This window comes from Carassius gibelio, chromosome A5 (genome assembly GCF_023724105.1).
Source record: "Carassius gibelio isolate Cgi1373 ecotype wild population from Czech Republic chromosome A5, carGib1.2-hapl.c, whole genome shotgun sequence".
Classification (NCBI taxonomy): Eukaryota; Metazoa; Chordata; class Actinopteri; order Cypriniformes; family Cyprinidae; genus Carassius; species Carassius gibelio.
In genome coordinates this window covers 6,507,840-6,527,400 of record NC_068375.1, presented here as the reverse complement: position 1 = coordinate 6,527,400, position 19,561 = coordinate 6,507,840, and the positions used below count along the sequence as shown (strand labels likewise).

At 36.6% G+C, this 19,561-nt stretch overlaps 2 protein-coding genes across 2 annotated transcripts in view; both read left to right on the top strand.

Moving 5' to 3' along the window:
* The window catches only part of LOC127990179 (uncharacterized), a 163,891-nt gene extending 144,981 nt beyond the window's left edge, over positions 1-18,910 (top strand). The window contains exon 2 of the mRNA XM_052591480.1: positions 18,704-18,910. The gene's annotated coding sequence lies outside the window, so the exon portion shown is untranslated. The remainder of the gene's footprint in view (positions 1-18,703) is intronic.
* LOC127990243 (dnaJ homolog subfamily C member 25) lies at positions 225-10,868 on the top strand. The gene is made up of 4 exons (XM_052591484.1): positions 225-565; positions 3,056-3,208; positions 7,302-7,772; positions 9,869-10,868. Exons 1-4 carry the CDS (start codon positions 278-280, stop codon positions 9,989-9,991), a joined length of 1,035 nt encoding a protein of 344 aa, XP_052447444.1. The 5' UTR covers positions 225-277; the 3' UTR covers positions 9,992-10,868.
* Positions 18,911-19,561: the final 651 nt, after the last annotated feature.

The window sequence follows — 19,561 nt, the reverse complement described above, 5'->3', positions numbered from 1 at the left end:
ATGTTGTAATTCAACAATAAACTTAAACAATGAATATAAACTTTTTTGTGTATATAAAATTTTGCCAGCAATGTAAACACATTAACAATAAGACCTTTGTTAGTTTTATTTTCGTAATACACAACAATATGCTAAAACGTAAAAACGTAGTTAAATGTTGCCAATTCCATCCAAAAGTTTTGGACCGTTTCAAAACCACGTGATTTTGAAGCTTGTTCAACACGTGTACGTCTCACGTTGCGTCATCAGAGCGCGAGCGTAGCGTCAGAACGCTGACATGGCCGCGTCCATTGAGACGAGACTGACTTTATGCATCGGTCTTGTCTTTATTTCGGGCTTTTCTTCGGTCTCCGCGCTCATTGAGGGACTGTATTGCGGGACTCAGAGTTGTTATGACGTGCTGGGGGTTTCGCGGGACGCCAGTAAAGCGGAGATCGGCCGCGCGTACCGCCAGCTGGCCCGCAGATATCACCCGGACAGATACCAGCCCGGAGAGAGCCACGACACCCGAGAAACCGCGCAGCAGAAGTTCCTGCTCGTCGCGACCGCTTACGAGACACTCAAGGTAACCCTGAAAACAAGCGCCCGCTTCCATGCCGCCCTTGTCAGGAGATTTTAGAATTTGCACTATGAAGGAAAACGGTTTCATACAGGTAACTTAGTGTATAAACTTAAACTTCAAATAAAAGCTTGCGTGAGGTGGATTTAATATAGTTTCAGTTCAGTCAGAATGCATTAATGGTATGCTGATGTTATTATGGCAACCTACTGATTGTTAATGCCGCTACTTCATTAATATTTTAATAATGTGTGCTTAGAAATATAATAATCTGTTATTACAGCAAACCTCACCAGTCTAGTGAGCAGTTACAATGCTTTTGTCCATTGTTATATCATGTTCAAGTTCTCATCAGTTCTCTAATGAAGTGTTGCTTCACTTTATTTAAGTATTAAAATATAGCAAAAAAAAAAAAAAGATGCTTTCAAATATTTTATCCACATTTACATTTATTCATTAAGCAGACGCTTTTATCCAAAGTGACTTTCAAGTGAGGACAGGGGAAGCAATCAAAACCAACAAAAAGAGCAATATAAGTGCTATAACAAGTCTCAGTTAGCTTAACACAGTACACGTAGCATGGGCTTTTAAATAATATAATAAATAAAAAGTATGCAATGTTGTGGTTAAGTGAACAGTTTGCTTTGTACTTTCAGTTTAACAGCATTAATTAACTAACCTCTTTCATTCAACTGCACCATTTGCATGCATTTTCGACACTTATGTTATATTATTGCTCTGTTTATGCATTAAATAAACATCCTGAATGTGTTTTTCTGTCGTATTTACTTCAGCTGCTTAGGTGCCAATGGTATAACCCATTTAGGATTGGCCAAAATTACAATTTTAAATCATAAAAAGCATATATCACTTACATTTACTGAAAATATAGAAACGTTAGCGATTCTGATTTGAGTAAACACTATCATTAATCACTGAAGTGTGGTTCAACCATTTTTCACTTGGCACTGTCCCAATAGTTTGAAAAGTAAAAGGTCAAAAGTCAACTTGAACCCATTTCTCTGTTCAAGTTAAACTTATTTTTCTCATTCTTGTAAGGTTCTGCATGTCTGTACATAACTCTTCCCAGAACTTGCTGACTAAATACATGATGCTGCACAGACCCTGCTGCTGTTTTGCTATGACTTTTATCTTTATCTGTTTACACCTGGTATTAAGGAACAGAGTCTAAAACACATTAGACCACTTCCAAAGGTGGTTGAAACCGCATTCACTAAAGACTGCCTACTCTCCGCTGACTGATTAATCGAATGCGATTGTCACGCACATTTTGTCAGTAAAGCTAGTTCTGTAATCAGCAGTAAATCATCACGTGCTTTCAAATGGATCAGCATTTACTACACAGAGGCGTAGTTCAGTAACAAGTTATACAAAAAAATGACAGACAATTTAATTGCGCGAATATGAAATAGTTTGTGATAATGACAGCTGTTTTTTCGTAGCTTCTCAGTGAACTACGGCTCTGTGTAGTAAATGCTGCTCCATCTGAAAGCATGTGAAAACGCCACATTTAATAACATATTTTTACTCCAAACTCACTTCATAACATGCACAGAATAAGGCATGCAACATATTTCATAGTATTCTGAGCAGTGATAAAGGCATTGCATTATAAATATACTTTATTTTAATGATAATTATAACAATATTAACTCCGATAAACCATACATTGTCATAGTTGTGTGTTTATTAGTCTCATTGAATCAATGAAAGCAGTTAAAGGGTTAGTTCACCCAAAAATCTAAATTAATCTTCTGTTCATCCAGCTACCACTATAGGCATTTCCTGGGTTTCTTCTGTGAGGCATATTTGGAGTTTCAGCGCAAGAGCTCATTAACTGAGAATTTGTTTAAATGTTAAATACATTTTAAAGTGACCCATTAAAAATAAATGTTTTTCTTTTTAGTGCTTTAGTTTTGCATGTAGACAGTTTTGTTCATGAAAACTATGACGAAAAATGTTGGTCAACAAGGTTTTTTCCACTGACGAAAAAAAGACGATACTAAGGTCATTAAACAACAACCGAACGACTAATTGAACATGCAGTATCATTGACGAAAAAAGACAAGACTAAAAAGAGTTTTTTTCCACAATATTAAATGGTAAGATAATAAAATTCCCACATACACTGGCTCATACACCCTCCCGTCTAAACAAATCAGGACAAGTGGACAGAAGAGACAAGATTAAAACACCAGGTGTGAACGGTAAATGTGTCTCCCATATCTACTTGTGATCTACTTGACCAAAAAGCATCATAATACCAGGTGTAAACATGGCCTAAATGTCTTTCATAGAGTTTGTCTGACTGACCAAATGTAAAGTCTTCAAGCTTTTACAGTAAAATTACTGTCAAGCGTTTGTCCTCAAACTAGCATCAACTAGCATCAAAGATGAATTTAGCTTTCCATTGCAATTTTGAGACATGGTAAATGGTTATAACAGCTTAATAGACTCCCATATTGCAACTTTCAGGATGAAGAATTGCGTAAGGACTACGACTACATGCTGGACCACCCAGAGAAATACTACAGCCACTACTACACCTACTACAGAAGAAGACTTGCTCCCAAAGTAGACGTTAGGATAGTGATTCTCGTAACTATTTGTGCAGTCTCACTGTTTCAGGTGAGTACACCCCTCATCACAAAATGTTCTGGTCATTTACTGCCATCTGTTGCCATTGCCTTGAAAAAGCTGACATACTGATGATAGTTTTTCTTAATCCTTATTCATTTCTAAATCTGTTTTGGAATCAGAGACTGTAAATCTCAGAGAACCCAATTTGGTATGTTTCATCTATGGACCCCTGTGACAAAAAGGCATTATTATGCCGTTACATTATGATAATATATTCAGTGGCATAAAATGGTCTTTAAAATGACAATAATATAGCTTATTGCAATTATTTTTGAGGCACTATATGGCACAACAAAAAGTTGTTATTGTGACAGGTCTACATGTGTATAGTGTTTTAGTCGAAGACATTTTCTTATGGAATTAAACCAGTGCAGAAAGATTCTATTTAGTCTCATGATCACAAATGACCAAAAACACTTAAACATTTAAAAATAAGTCCAGAAATGTTATGTTAGCCCTTTCAAATTTTAACAAAAGTGCAAAAAATGCTCACCTTAAAGGAATAGATAATCCAAAAACAAAATTTACTTTACTCTTGTTGTGCTTGTGTCAGAGGCGTTGAGAGAGAAAGGGAGAGCGAGCTGTGCCATCAGAAGTTCGAAATGGTTTATCGTCACGTGATTCATGTAGACTTCAGATCCAGTTCCAGGAAGTTCATAGCGGGCAATTTTAATGAATTGATTTAGAGAGACAGCACTGATATAATTGGTAATTAGTAGCATTTGGTTACAATATTTATAAAATAAATAAACATGTATATGAAGGTTTATTCAGTGTTAATGTTACTCATATACATGTTGATTTTGGTCCTACTATCGTTTCCTGACTTGTTAACATATTTTATCCTAAAGTTACCTTTGCTTTGTTGTCTTGAAATATGTATTTTTTTTATATTCTTAAAACATGTTAGTCAGGTGCAGTCACATGTTAATGTTCATTGTGTTTTCACTGATCTGATGCTAAGTGAGGGCCTAGTTAATCTTAGACACAATGTTCAGTGTGTTCTCTTAGAAAATTTATTCCAAATAAGTGAAGATTAAGATTCAATTAAGTGAAAATTAATCTTGTTTAATGATTAAAATTATTTTGCACCCCTCAATTATTAAGAAATTCAAGACTTATCTCCTGATCTCTTCATAACGCAAGTTGTTTTCTCGTGATCACGACTTAATTTTTTTTGATGTAACACAAGTTGTTCTCTAAGTTATATATGGTGCCAACAGGTTTCAGTAAAGAACTGAATATAGCTGATGGGTTTTATATCCACCTCACTGTTTGGGACAGAATAAGGTCCTTCTTTATAATTGCTATAATTTGTGCGGTATTGTTTATTACTGGCGTTTATTTAACTCATGCATGTTAAATACATGAATCAATATGATTATTTTGTGTATCTGTTATCGTTAAGTTCTTGCTAGATGCATGACTCATCATAGTTTAACTACAGCAATGGTGTTCTGTGTGATAAACTAACTGCTTATTAAAGGTTGGCATCACTGTATAGTGTCTTTGAAGTAGGTCTTTGTTAGTTAATAAGATGGAATTATGTTGTGTTTATTCTGGATGCGTTTCAGTGACGCATTTTTAATGTGCATATTTGTCCTTAATTTTAATCTTTATTGTTAATCATTACATCTATATTGATAGGAAATGTGATTTATATATGTAAAAATGTGTATAATTCAGGGATGTTATACGGTGTTGTAATCTTTAGTATTTTCTACATTTCTATGTAGGAAAAACACGCACACACTCTCTTCTCAAACAGCATCCCAAGCTTGTAATGCACCGAATATCCTACATGACTAAAAATTATTTATAATTTTATTTTAAAAGATTGAGAAAAATAAAGCGAGTTGAATCCAAGCAGCTGTAAAAGATTTTAGTTCTCTGTATCCTTCTGAAGGCGCTCATAGTATATTCAAATTTAAAACATGTTAAAACATTTTTTTTAAACATATCATAATTTAAGGGTGACTTTGGATTTATAATAAACTGAAATGAAAGCATGCTGTCCTTGTTTCGTCTCCACCAAGGTTTGCTCAGTTGCATGCAGTGGAGAAAGAAAAAAAGAGCCATCAAGTTTTATTCAGTTCACATTTATTTGTATTGCAAATTGTGAATGTAATCTTTTTATTATGCAAATTGTTTCAAAGCAGCTTTACAAAATGAATGTTTCTACATTACAAAGAAGAGTTCTGCTATGTTAAATGTTCTAAGATTAGGCTACACAAATCATGCAGTTAACATCATATTCAGCAGAAAAAACACATTAAAGCAGTGATTACATGATGTGATCATGATGTTTACAATTTGGCAGTTTTGTATGTTTATGCAGAGTTCTCTCGGGGGTTGGCGTCATCTGAAGACTTCATAAGTGGCTGGATCTAGTCAGCGGGAGCAATCTAAATATGCTTGGGAATTTGCACTTTTTCACAAAGACACTAAGAACAGGCAAAGATTTGCAAAACCCAGTGAGCTGAGACTCATTGTTAGGGTGATGTCTCATTAAAGGGAGGCTTCAGTTGGTTCTACATCTGAAAGAAAGATAGATAGAGAAGGAAACCAGGAGAAATGGTAAAGTGATGATCCATAAAATGTGTTTTGTTTATTCCACGTTTTTATTTTCAAGGTAATGGTTCGATTATTGTGAATATTTTGAATGACAGTTTGCGCATATTTACCAAAGGTGCCATTATTAGTAGAGGATGTGTTAAATCTTTCAAACTCAATTTGTGGCTGCACTCCCCCACCCCCTATATACATATGAGCCTGTCCTCCAACAAAAAACGACCATATAGTTGTTTGTGCAAGCATTTATTACGACCTATATTACGTTTTAAAGCTAAGATAATGACAGTATCGCGTTGCGTCTGTCGTCATGAATTGACGTATAACGTCATTTCCAATCAAAACGCACGTTTATTTAAATGCAATGTATGGGCGTTTTACACCGATCTCACAGTAATTCGTACATATTTTACTAGGTGGCTTATTCGTTCGAATGACCACACCTAACCCCACCCATAAATCTAACCCTCACATAAATTATGATTTATTGAGCATATACATTTTCGTGAACGTCGGTCCCCATGGGATCGAACCAATGATAGCATGATTACATATCAAGGTATAATGCAATAATCTACTAACTGAGCTACACGAAACACAAACCAGAGGGTAAATAAAAGAGTACAAAACATTAATATGAAAACGACCTTTTGCTGATAGGGGCGCAATTGTAGTATATGCTCTGAGTCGTATTTCAGGGATTTGGACAAACAACCTATACAAGCTTATTGGTTGCAGGACAGGTTGATACATATATATGCAAATTAATTTCCTGCCAGCAGGAGGCGCTTTAAGAGCGGGAGAGAGTTTTCTCCGGTAATGTCTGTAAAGCAGTGATATGCTTACAAACGCTGCCTTATCAAGCATTACATGCAAGATGAAATTAAAATGAAATCGAGAATTTTCTAAATACAGTGGGTTTCCTTCTGAAATAGTTATTTAAAAACACCCGATTTTTTTTAATTTTGAAACGTGCAGTGCTCATGTTTATTCAAAGAAGTCAAAGCCTCCTTGGAAAATCTATTTGAGGTGGTCAGTTTTGATATTGTGGCGACCCGCCACAAATAAATCAATGTGTGGGGAACCTGGTATTATTCGTTTGCAGTTTGGAAGTAGTAAAACGAAATCATAAATGATAATGGAGAGAGACACAGAAAGAAAGATTGTTCTGTAGAAATGTATACATTCACCTCTTAAAACATGTCACTGTCCTATAGAATTTTTTTTAAAATGTGTATTATGTTTTAAGTCAATTAAGACAAAAACAAATAAATTGAAACATTTTCAGATTATAGAAAATGACAGCAAAATCCCCAAAACTGTAACTGTAACAAGCTCATCTTCAGCTTGATCAGTGCAACAAGAGGTCTGGTGTCCGTCATAGGCTGCTGACAGCTGCAACAAGCAATGTCTTTTGTATTGCATGTCCTTTTTTAGAATATGGCACATAGAATAATTTATTAGAGTCAGAACTATGCATTTAAGAAACAGATGTATTTATTTGTTGCAGTATTACAGCTGGTGGAGTAGCTACACAGAAGCCATCAACTACCTGATGACCGTTCCCAAATACCGCATCCAGGCTACTGAACTGGCCAAGCAGCAAGGTCTGCTGAATAAAACCAAAGAGAAGGGCAAGAACCGGCGCTCCAAAGAGGAGATCCGTGAGGAGGAGGAGCAGATCATCAGAGACATCATCAAGAACAAGATCGACATCAAGGGTGGCTATCAGAAGCCCAATGTATCTGATATTCTGCTTTGTAAAATCATTCTGTTCCCTTACCATCTGTGCACCTATGTGGCGTGGAACTGCTCGTGGTTTTACCGTTTCACCATTCGCCGGGAGGAGTATGGGGATGAGGAGAGACTTTACATTATCCGCAGGTACATGAAGATGTCCCAGGCTCAGTTTGATAGTCTGGACAGCAGCCTGATAGAGACTTTCCTGAAGCAGCAGCTCTGGATCAAAGAGAACTATGAGGTTTGAAAAGATTTCTTTTCCAATTTATTTATTTATTTTTTTTGCAAAGTTGATCTACTTCCACATAGTAGTAGGCCAACCCAGAAGTTATCATCCCCCTGGTTCCTTTGACAAAAGCTTAATGGGGTTTTCCATTTCCTTTTGGATTATTGCTGAAAATAAGCCCAGTGACCAAGTTGCATTACTTTTCAACATTTAAGCTTATAAACAGTGAGATCGTGAACATGGACTAGTGAATAGATTAATTTTTTTTCATGTTTGATCTGATGATGTTTAATGTCCACCACAACCTCAAAAGGTTTTTAGTGCAACTGCAAAATAGCAATCACAATTTTGTGAAAGTGAAAATATCTTTGACTTGTGTTAAACACAGACCTTAAGAAGGCACTTAACCACAGCCTATTCAAAAAACCCTTTGACTTCAGGGCGATGGAACTGGAAGTGCTAAAATACAAACTTTTAGCTGGGTTTTGGACTACAAAACTACATCACCCCTGCAGCAATCTATTACAGTAATTGCTATACAGTCAAAATATTAGTTTTAAGTTATTTTCTTGGGTTCTGAAAGAAGTCTAAATAAGTTCAAAAACCTTTGAACTGTTAAAGGGATACTCCACCCTTACTCGCATGTGGTTCCAAACCCGTAAAAGCTTTGTTCGTCTTCAGAAAACAATTTAAGATATTTTAAGGTACTGCCAAGTAAATATACTGTCAAGGTCCAGAAAAGTATGAAAATGTTTTTTTTTAAAATTCACCATAGAATTCACCATTAGAATTTTCTAAATCCTTGTCACCAATGTCAATATCAAACTAATACAAGAAAATTATAATAATAATAATAAAAAACTAAAAGAAAATCAAGCTCACTGGAGATACAGCAGTCGGTGAAGAAATAAGAACAAGAAACTAATTACAATCAATGGTACAAAAACTACAATGAGAAATACATTGTGTAAATGAATTAGTCTTCACTGTGTAAGTTATCTATCTATCTATCTAGACGCATAATCATTAGCTTTATTTATTTATTTATATTCTTATTCTAGTTACAAAAGTGATTTAGTCGAGAGCACTGAGAGATTTTCATGAACGGCAGACAGTACAAATATTGGACAGCTTCCCCTTTTAGACCAAAGTCAGGATCCAATGCACTGTTACATATGCGCTTTCTCTCACAACTGTTTTCATTCCATTAAGACCTAAATGACTGTTTATGAGGATCCTTGCATTTGGACGCATATTAGTGTGTATGCAATGGTTCAAAGCCAATAAAGCAGCAAAAATACTCACAAGCTCTTTTAGCAGCTGATGCGTGGCTTCTGCACTCCTCTCACACAGAAACTGGGACAACTCGCGCATATAGCTCTGTTGTTTGATTCAACGGCCTAAAATCAGTTGTTTTAAACTGCAGTGCTTAAAAACGCATGCAAACATTACGTTTTTGTGAGGGCGCACATGCTGTTATTCACACGTTTGCCTGCATCCCCGTGTAATGTACGTAAGACTGCCGTCATTCAAATAATGAAAACCTATTGCCGTAAAAACTATGTATTTTGCAGCACCATGGAATAAACGATAGAGCACAATATAAATCAATAGACTTTTAATTTCGTCCATCTGATTTATATCACCCTGCTTGACAGTGTAGCTTACTTTGCGGTATCTTAAAATATTTTAAATTGTGTTGCAAAGACGAAACTAAGCTTTTATGGGTTTGGAACGACATGGGGATAATGTGATTAATGACAAAACTTAAATTTTGGGGTGGAGTATCCCTTTAAAGCATTTCGTTTAGTTTTACATTGTGTAACAACTGTACAACTGAGTTGATTTCATGTCTGTTTCCCCATAACGGTGTAAAAAAAAAAAAAAACTATATAAACACACACACACACACACACATTTAACTTAAGACCATTTAATTTCCAAATTACGGAGAATCAGATTCACCCAGAACTTTTTCATATTCAGAAGAAACTTTCCATAAGTCAATCTGTGATTTGCTTATTTTTATTATATTATTTTACATTTCTTATATTTTTAATAAGCGTGTGGTGTCAGTATGTTTGTGTGATCATACTATGTGTTTATGAAAGGCCTACAGAGAGGAGCAGGAGGAGGAGATGAAGATGAAGATGGCCACAGACCCACGCTGGAAACGTTACAGGCGCTGGATGAAGAGCGAGGGGCCTGGACGCATCACCTTTGCTGATGATTGACCTCACATGCACAGAGCGCCGTCTCAGATGCACGTCCAGCCTGAACAGCCTGAGCTCAAGCTCTGTGCGCCCTTGTTTACAAAAGACTGAAACATGTGCACGTCATCCACAAGGACACCTTTTCTTATAGACTATAAAGGCTTTTTGATTGTACCTGTGGAGGATCATTCGATTTTTCTGCCATTGTACAGGATGAAGAGACTGTTGGAATCATTACAAAAAATACTAAATATAATACATTGTGTTGTACCAGGAGGAATATGATCACAGCCTATAGAAAACCATGTTTTACCAAAAAGAAATGCCTCATTTCAAACATTGAAAGGATTTTGTGTCTCTCTTTCTTTCTACATATCTGCCATCAATGTAACGTCATCTGACGCTGTGCTCGTGCCCCGTAGGTGTTTTTTTTCTTTTTCTCTCTTTCCATTATTTTCCCCAAATATTAAGTCACATCTATTTTTTTCAGTTGCATACATTTGTGGTACCTTTTGTGGTACTTCAATAAAGCTTTTTAGTTTAAGGTTGGTTAGCAAACTTTGTTACCTTGTAGGGATTCCTGTTCATGAGCATCCTGGGGACGTCCATCATCTCACTTTAAAGCAGACATAACATGTTGTCCCGCTGTAGATTCATATTTCATCAGTAATTTATTATATTGTTATGTGTGCATAACCAAAGGTGCACATAAAAGATCTATCCCCAAAGACTTTTCATTAGAATGTGTTTTGTGTTTGACTATGTGCCTTGTATGAATGCTTGTAACTTCTTCATTTCAGTGGAATTTCAAAATCGGTTTTTCCTCGCCTGTAAGGATTCATTGCCTGAAGTCTGTATTGAAGAGACCATGTTATTAAAAGTATATTCTATATAAAAAGTAGTAGAGTTTTTTTTTTTAAGTATGTCCTGGTCATTCTTTTCCCATGCAATGATTTTATTCATGCAATCTAACAAAAACCAGGCTGAAGTGAGAACAGAGACATCTTATTTTATCATCCCCAAATGAGTGACTCGAATCGTCTTGGTTATGTAACCCTGGACCCCTGAGTAGGAAACAAAATGCTGCCTCAGTAGTTAACACTATCCATTTGATAAGTACGATGCGTCACCATTTCTGGGTACCCTAAAGCACACAACAAATGGTGTTTATAATAACTGAGGTGTACTACGTGATCCTTACTTTTCTCTCTATAGAAAAATCTTCGTTGGCAGTGCAAAAGTTTTTTATAGCATTAAAACATTCTTTAGATTATTAAAATGTTCTTCACACTAAGAAGTAATTGCTCTGTTAAGAACTGTTAAAAGATTCTTTGAGGACCTCCCAAAAAATAGTTCTTCTATGGCATCACTCTGAAAACTGCCTTTATTTTTAATGGTATAGATGCGTTCATTAAACTAGAAGCTTCACACTCCTGCTTTTAATTACTCCATTGACCCCAGTTCATTCCAGTGCAATGCCACAATTTTGTCGTAAGTTAAATTCAGTGTCGCCTTGATTTTTTTCAGTAGCTGATCTTGTACTGAACCTGAAATGTTCCCATACGCTGAATTGCTAATGTACAGTTAAGATTTAAAAAAATTGACATTGAACTGCTGCATTAAGATTTAAAAAAAAATGTAATTATATAAACAATTTGTGTGTCACTGTGAGTGAAAACGGTTCAGAATTAAAGCTAGAAAACCCTGCTTAGTCTGCTGTGGCTTGTGTTTTCTGTGGTGACAGCAGGCTGTGGATGCTATTATTAGAACTTTTGAATCTGAAACATTCCATTTTGATCTAAATTTCTGTAAATGTTGTATCCAGAACACAAGCAATTCTGAGGGGTGGGCAGTGTTGGTTTTTGATTTGCTGTGCACCAGGATCACCGCTTGAGGCCACTATTATAACTGATTTAAGAGTCAAAATCTCAATGGGCCACTGAGCATATGAGCTGAACACATTTTGGATAATACATAGATATTTTATAACAGATTTTAGGGAATTTTCAGTTCACATTAGTCTCAGCCTTGGGCGGCATGGACAATCTACAGTCTGTTCATTGGCCATCTGATGGACGTCGCACTTAATTCTGTGCATGTGCTTGTTAATCTATAAACCAGTTTCATGTACTTAATGTTTTAAGAATCCAGAAGTTAATTTCCTAAAATTAATCTGCGGTTTCTGGTTTTCCCAATATGAGAATGCACCGTGTTCAGTGGATACAGAATATGAATTATAAGGATTGGATTTGAACTCTACAAGTGCATTTTGAATTCCTAAAAATAATGTGCATGTGCAGCTGGTGTAATCATGGAGCAGGAAAGATCCAAACATATACTGTGCTATGTTTAAATGTATATTTGTTGTGCCAATCATGTTTCCTTCTCAAAATAATTAATTTAAGCTCTAGGAAAATGAAGCTCAGCCATATGCTTTGTGTGTGCTGTTACTAAAGTAGGTTTGTGTCTGTCAGATGTAAGCTGTGAGATTATGGTTGATGGTTGAGTGTTTTGCAGTTTGTTGGGAGGATTGAAGGATGGAGCATGTGTGTAATCAGGATTAAAGCCCCTCTCGCTTCTTCTGTAATTCAGGTCAGTATACCAGCACAAACACATCATTAAAAATCTTTGAATGTTTGCTTTTTTAAGTGTGGAACAAGGTTAAACATGACAGATATATTTTAGCACATAAAAATAACAGGCAGGATATTGAAGTTTGCCCACAATAAAAGAGCAATGCTAGAAAAATGGTGTACTGCGTCAGAAGCCACGACGTTTGAGGGATTCCAAGAATGGAGCCCCAGTGTCATGATGAAAAGATACCTGTGGGATCTTTTTACAAGACGTGAAATATGTAGCACCATGTACATTTCGTGACATAATGTCCACTGAATGTTGAACAATTGAATATGAACAATTCTGAACAAAAATGAACTATTTTAACTCTCTCTATATACAAACTAATTATTTTATGCATTGCTGCACATGCAACAGATATTAGGAACACCTGATAGTCATCCCACTGTTTGAAGACGCCTCTGAGCAGATGAGCTCTAATTTCACCTCCAAATTAACTGCAAATTCTAAAGATTTACATATTTTTGCCACTCTCAAAGATATGTAATATTACATAATTTTCCTGAATAAACAAATGACAGAGTGTATACTTTCATCTAATTGTTTGATTAAGTTGTATGCACTCTGCTTTGTGTCATGCTTAACAATGCCCTTCAGTCCCCACAGTTATTTGGGAAGAAGTTAGGAACCGCTGTCTTTAAATACAATCAATTATTAATGGTGGCAATAGTTAGAGTTTGCAGGCTTCAAAGGACTTTCTCATTAATAATGTAATATTGGAGTGCCTGATTATTATGGAATTATGGAGATAAAGCTCTGAATTATATGTTCCAACAATTCCAGCTGCCTCGCAAAAGCAAAATTTAAGGACAATAGGGAAACAGGAAAGTCTCTGAGGACAAACGTGCATGCGCTCTGTATATCAGGGGTTTTCAACTGGTCCTTGAGGTTCACTGTCCTGCTGAATGTAGCTCCAACCCAACCCTGTGTTTGATTGGTTCTGGAGCTAAACTCTACAGAAAAGTAGACCTCGAGGGCCAGAGTTGAAAAGCCCTGCCTCTTGATTGTCATGTGGAACAAATTGATTCGCAATCAGAAAGCAAGATGACAGAAGACAGAATTATTACTCACCTCTGGTTTGCACTGTAACGTGTAAAGTTCATCAAACATTTTTCTTTTTCCCCTGCAGATTTTCTGTAAGTAGCATTACAAACACTATTATCACCAGTTCTTCGTGCCTGTTGTCCACTATTTCTTTACTCTATAGTCACGTTTGACCACGAGAGATTCTGTTTATGTCTAGGTCACATCGCGGAACTCCACACACTATAGGAAACGAAACCGTTAAATCTATGATTTTTTATTGTTATGTTTGTATTGTCACTCGTCACAGTACTATATTGTCCACAGAGCCGGATTATCCTTAAGGGCACTTTGGCCAGTGCCACCAACCATTCACAACAACTAGGGGGGCACCACATGACACGAGCTTTAAAAATATTTTTCGTAAATTGTTTTATTATTAACTTGAATTTCTTGAAAGACCATACATAACTCGTTTATGAACATTAACTTAACAACAATAATAATAATAATAAATTATCAAAATAAATAAAGATAACATGACCACTATCATACCCCCCTTCCGTCCCCAATCTGTTAGAGTTGAGTTGATCCACAACAAGTACGCGCAAATGTGTCATTTTTTTAACGGCTACAGAAAATGAATCAAAATGGACAGTTGCATTTGAGTGGTTTTGCAAAAAGAAAGTTAAAGAAAGACAAGGACGCTAGACGTTTAGCTACAATTCAAAATGTTCCAGGGATCGAAAGTTTTTTTTTAAACGAGTGAAGAATGAGCTCAGGGCAACAATGACGACAATCGACTGCACTCTCCCTGTTTACCATTGAATCGGACTTGGTTAAAGAAATGAACTTTGTGGATGTAGTTTGCTTGCGCAAAATCAAGGAAGAATATAAGTCACACTTTTTTTCATAGTTTGGCTGGTCCTGCGACTTATAGTCAGGTGCGACTTATTTATCAAAATTAATTTGACATGAACCAAGAGAAATGAACAAAGTTAAAATATTACTGTCTGCAGCAGCGAGAGGGCGCTCTATGCTGATCAGTGCTCCTGTAGTCTACCACTGAAAACATAGAGCGCCCTCTTGCGGCTGTAGACTGTAATGTTTTAACTTGGTTCTAAATAAATGCGACTTATAGTCCAGTGCAATTTATATATGTGACTTATACTTAGGTGCGACTTATAGTCCGAAAAATACGGACAAGTTAAAGAATTCCAGTTGAAAACTCACCTTAATGAAGTCTGATGGGGGGGGGGGGGGAATGGGGGGGAGGGGGGCTTTTGAGCTATATAGGCCCTGATTGTCCAAGATGGATAAAGCACACAATTATTAATTCCATTTAATTTAAACACAAAATACAATACCCCTCAACAAACAAGGAAGTTGGGTGCCAGATATTTTGTGGAACTACTCACAAACTGCACCTAAAGGCTGGAATACACTACATTTTTCTGCCGATTTTCTGTCTGGCGAATTTCACACTAGTTGCCGAAAGTCAGAGCCAGTCTGCAGACTTAAGTCGACAGATTTCTTAGAAAATCGCATAGTGTATGATGGTCATAGACTCAGATTTTCAACTTTAGGCACACATTTCTGTGAGAGTTGGGGATCGGAACAACTTTAAAGTCTGGTAGTGTGTGATCCACAATTGTTTGGTGTATGATTGCAAGTTTATTTTTTTATTATATAAAAGTTGTGTATTTTATTCCAGCCTTATTTCACGGCTCTGTGGAATACTTGATTCTAAATTGATGTTATCCCTTGATAACAACCAGTAAAAGCTAAGAACACAGGGTAACTGGGTAACTGAAATTGACTCTGTACTCTTGCTAGGAACAGTTTTTCTTGGTGGAAGCTTTGCATTTGTTTAGCTAATAAAATATCAAAACTTGATTCAAAATGGTGTACAATTATTAAATTATGTCATCTTTGTATTGCGGACTCACTCTCGTTGTACAAACGCAGCTGCTGCCATTTACTATGATTGTTTTGTACGCTGTGATGGATTATAAGATAACTAACAAACTGGTAAGATTTTAAAACATAAATAAACCTTTAATTTCATCTATTTATGTGGTCAAATGTTGGGTAATAAGCGGTTTGATTGCACCATTTCCCTTAAATGTCCGTCTACTTTAAACTTTCCCATGTCATGATTTTTCTTTTATATTGTTTTAAAATAAGGACCCTGAGCTAGATGTCATAGTAGGACTCCTAATTTTTCATCATTCAAGACCTTTTGCATCAAACCAGTTCTCTTTCAGCAGTATAACTTCAAAAATGATCATCTGGATCCACAACAAATTGCTCTCCCAATACCAAACTGTAATTGTGTGTCTGTAAGAATTGTTATTGTTTAGTGTAGTTTAACTTTTTTAACTTTTTGCTACAGTAAAGTTTCTATTTGGAATATCAATTCAGATTTTTATAATGAGCCAAAAATTACTGACTTCCAATATGACAAGTGCCTAAGAAAGAAAATAATTAAAATGTGTGAAAAAAATGTATGATGTGATCACTGAAATGTGGACAGGGCATTGTGAAGACTAATCTTATAACCCAGTAAGAATACAAACTCAAAGGGGAATGTTGAAATAATGTGTTGATATCCTTTAAGCGGATCAAATTTACTTTACAAACTAAGCACAACCCACAAAGTCACAGGATTTACTTTCCTAAAATCCAGGCTTCTTTAAAACAGGGCAGTGGACCTCAAAGTTCAGAGTTGAGAATCCCTGCAGAAACTTCAGTGAGGCTCTTTGCCCCATTTTCAAACGATCCAGTAAGAAGAACATATAATTTAGAAACAAAGTAATATGCCACATTCAGGGTTGTGTCATTCAGGTGCATCAGACCATGGTCTTCCTCATCCTCTCTGTGCACTCAAGCAATGACAGCCTCGATGTTCCCATACATGATCAGATTCAGTTTGACTGCAGCAATGAGGGCAGAGGTGAAGGGGGACACAGTGGTCAGCTGCTTCATCAGAATAAAGCTGCAGAACTGTCTCAACAGTGTTGAGATGCAGTAGAATGTGGATTCACCGCCTGTAAATACATGTTTATTAGAACAATATATATTACAAATATTATAAAATATTTAGATGTGTGCAATGCATTTTGCGGAGGATGAGGACTGTTTGCTCTGAGAGTAGCTTACAATGTCGTTATCTGTTTCTGTAAAGTGGAGCAGTTACAACTTTGCAAGGACAGTCTGGCGCTTCTGACTAACAGCCTGTAAGTACGTTTTCATATTTAAATAATTTGCCACTTATGATTCAAATGCGAGTTTTGAGCAGTGCAGAGTAGTGCTTGTTGTTTGTCATTTCTCAGATTACAAATGCAGACATGGTCTTATACTTACGCAGCACGATACGCAGCATGTAAAAAGACAGTATAAATCATTATAATCAGTAATAATCCCCCCACTGGATGCAACAAATGCCTCGTTTGTAATGGGTTTTATTGTCTTGTCGAGTGGGCATCACAGTATGGTAATGGGCGTAACATTTCCGTCACATGCTTAAGGTTTTGAGCCAATCACAATGCACTGGATAGCTGGCCAATTAGAGCACACCTTGTTTTTCAGAATGATGATCTTTGTAAAAATCCACGTGTTTCAGAAAGGCGGGGCATAGAGGAGCAACAATATATGTTTTTTCAACCTTAAACCCCATAAAACATTGCATTACACCAAATACACCAATTTTTTTTTTTGAGCAACGTCATTTGACACCTTTAAAAGAGTCTAAAATACTTGAATTAAAAAAAAAAAAGTAATTAAATGGGAGTGCTTGTGAGTGCAAGTACACACAGTACCATCCTTAAACTGCCGACAACTAACATCAAATGTGTAAAGAAAAGTTATATCTTACTAATATGTTATTATAACATTTTGGCTAAACTTGCATGGACAGCGGTTATACATGATGTAAACATATTACCGTAATTCCTCAAATAAAAGCCGGGGCCTTTATTTACCTGAACTGCAGAAGGTAACAGGCTTTTTTCTGAAGCAGGCTTTTATTAGAGGCAGCCTTTATTTCTAATTCCATGTGTTTGATAAGTAATTGTTTTAAATAACCTGTTTTAAATTAAAATCGATAGCGTTCCAGTGGACAGAGATCATAACACCAGCACAGAATCAGTTCAGAATCAATCACCAAAAGAATCAGTTCGGTTCAGACGCTCTGTTTGTCGGTCTGCTTCACGCTGAATCACGCATGCACAGTATCATCAGCTCCTCGGTTCTCGAATTGGACGCGATTCGAGTGTACTGGTGATCTGAAAACCGATGCAACTGGCTCTTGTCTCGAGAACGAGAAACGCTCCGGCAGTGGGCATGTACGTTCGTTATCTGGCTCTGCTGCACAAAATTTCCCCTGGCCTTTATTTAAGACCGGCTTTTATTTGTCCATGTTGACCACGGCCCTGACCACTATAAGAGGCCCGGTGTTTATTTGACTACCGGTTTTTATTTGTGGAATTACGGTATCGCTACTCAGATATTTCATGTAGGATGAACTAAAAAAAACTAGTAAACTCAACTAAAATTAGACATGTCATAAGAACTTGATTTAATCATGTCCAAATAACATGATACAAACACGTGTGACCACCACTGTCCATGATTGAATCATGTTCAGCCACAGAGTCTTTCTTGTTCATTTTATGTTCTATTAAGGAGATATCAGACAAGTTAACATGTCTGATTGCAAATGTTGATATGTCTTGATTAGGGCTGGTAATTTAATGCGTTAATTAATTAATTACTTATGGATAAAAATAACACGTTTAAATTATTAACACATATAACGCACTTTCCCCGCCCCAGACCTATGTGGATCATCTGCCATTTCATACAGTCAATTGATGACTAATATGAGGCAGGGCAAAAACATCCCAAAAATTCAAGATATGGGGCAAAAAAAATAGGGGAAGTCGTGGCCTAATGGTTAGAGGGTTGGACTCCCAATCGAAGGGTTGTGAGTTCTAGTCTCGGGCCGGATGGAATTGTGGGTGGGGGGAGTTCATGAACAGCTCTCTCTCCACCTTCAATACCACGACTGAGGTGCCCTTGAGCAAGGCATCGAACCCCCAACTGCTCCCCGGGCGCCGCAGCATAAATGGCTTCCCACTGCTCCGGGTGTGTGCTCACAGTGTGTGTGTGTTCACTGCTCTGTGTGTGTGCGCATTTCGGATGGGTTAAATGCAGAGCACAAATTCTGGGTATGGGTCACCATACTTGGCTGAATGTCACTTCACTCACTTCACTCACTCCAAATACCCCTTTTTGAAATTTTGTCTCATATTTACATCACATAGATGAAATATCACACAAGCTGTAGGCTGAGTGCAATTTCACACGAGTTCAAATGTGATACTCCTCTTATACAACAGTTTATTAAGAAGTTAATATTGTGTTATTTTAGACACAATGTTGTCTGTTTTGTTGTCTGTTTTGACAAATCAGAACTGTTCATCCCCCATATTTAATATTTTCATAGTAATAATAATAAAATTTAGAAAATAAATTATTAAAATTATAGTTCACCCAACCAAAAATGACAATTCTGTCATCATTTACTCACATGGTCCAAAAGATACTTTCTCCAATTTTGATGTGCGATTAATTAGATTAATTATTCACCACATCATGTAATTAATTAGATTTAAAATTTGAATCACTTACCAGCCCTAGTCTTGATTGAGTTCATAGCTTTTGTATGCCATGGAAAGCTAGTAATGCCATTAGTTCCCCCTCACGAAGGGCACATGCAGGATCTGGCATCACAAAGCCTTAGACAGCAGCAACCACCTATTTTGACCTCTGTGTATTATTAATATCAGATTCCTTTGGTGTGTCTTAGTCTGTGTGTGTGTTCGCGTGTGTGACAGAGAGAGAAAGAGGGGGGCATTACACATGAAA

Bases quoted from the DNA above. Each gene is read 5' to 3' on its own strand.
- LOC127990243 (XM_052591484.1), top strand. From the start codon at position 278: ATGGCCGCGTCCATTGAGACGAGACTGACTTTATGCATCGGTCTTGTC. The intron at 3,209-7,301 runs GTGAGTACACCC...TATTTGTTGCAG, and splicing joins GTGCAGTCTCACTGTTTCAG to TATTACAGCTGGTGGAGTAG. The intron at 7,773-9,868 runs GTTTGAAAAGAT...TGTTTATGAAAG, and splicing joins GGATCAAAGAGAACTATGAG to GCCTACAGAGAGGAGCAGGA.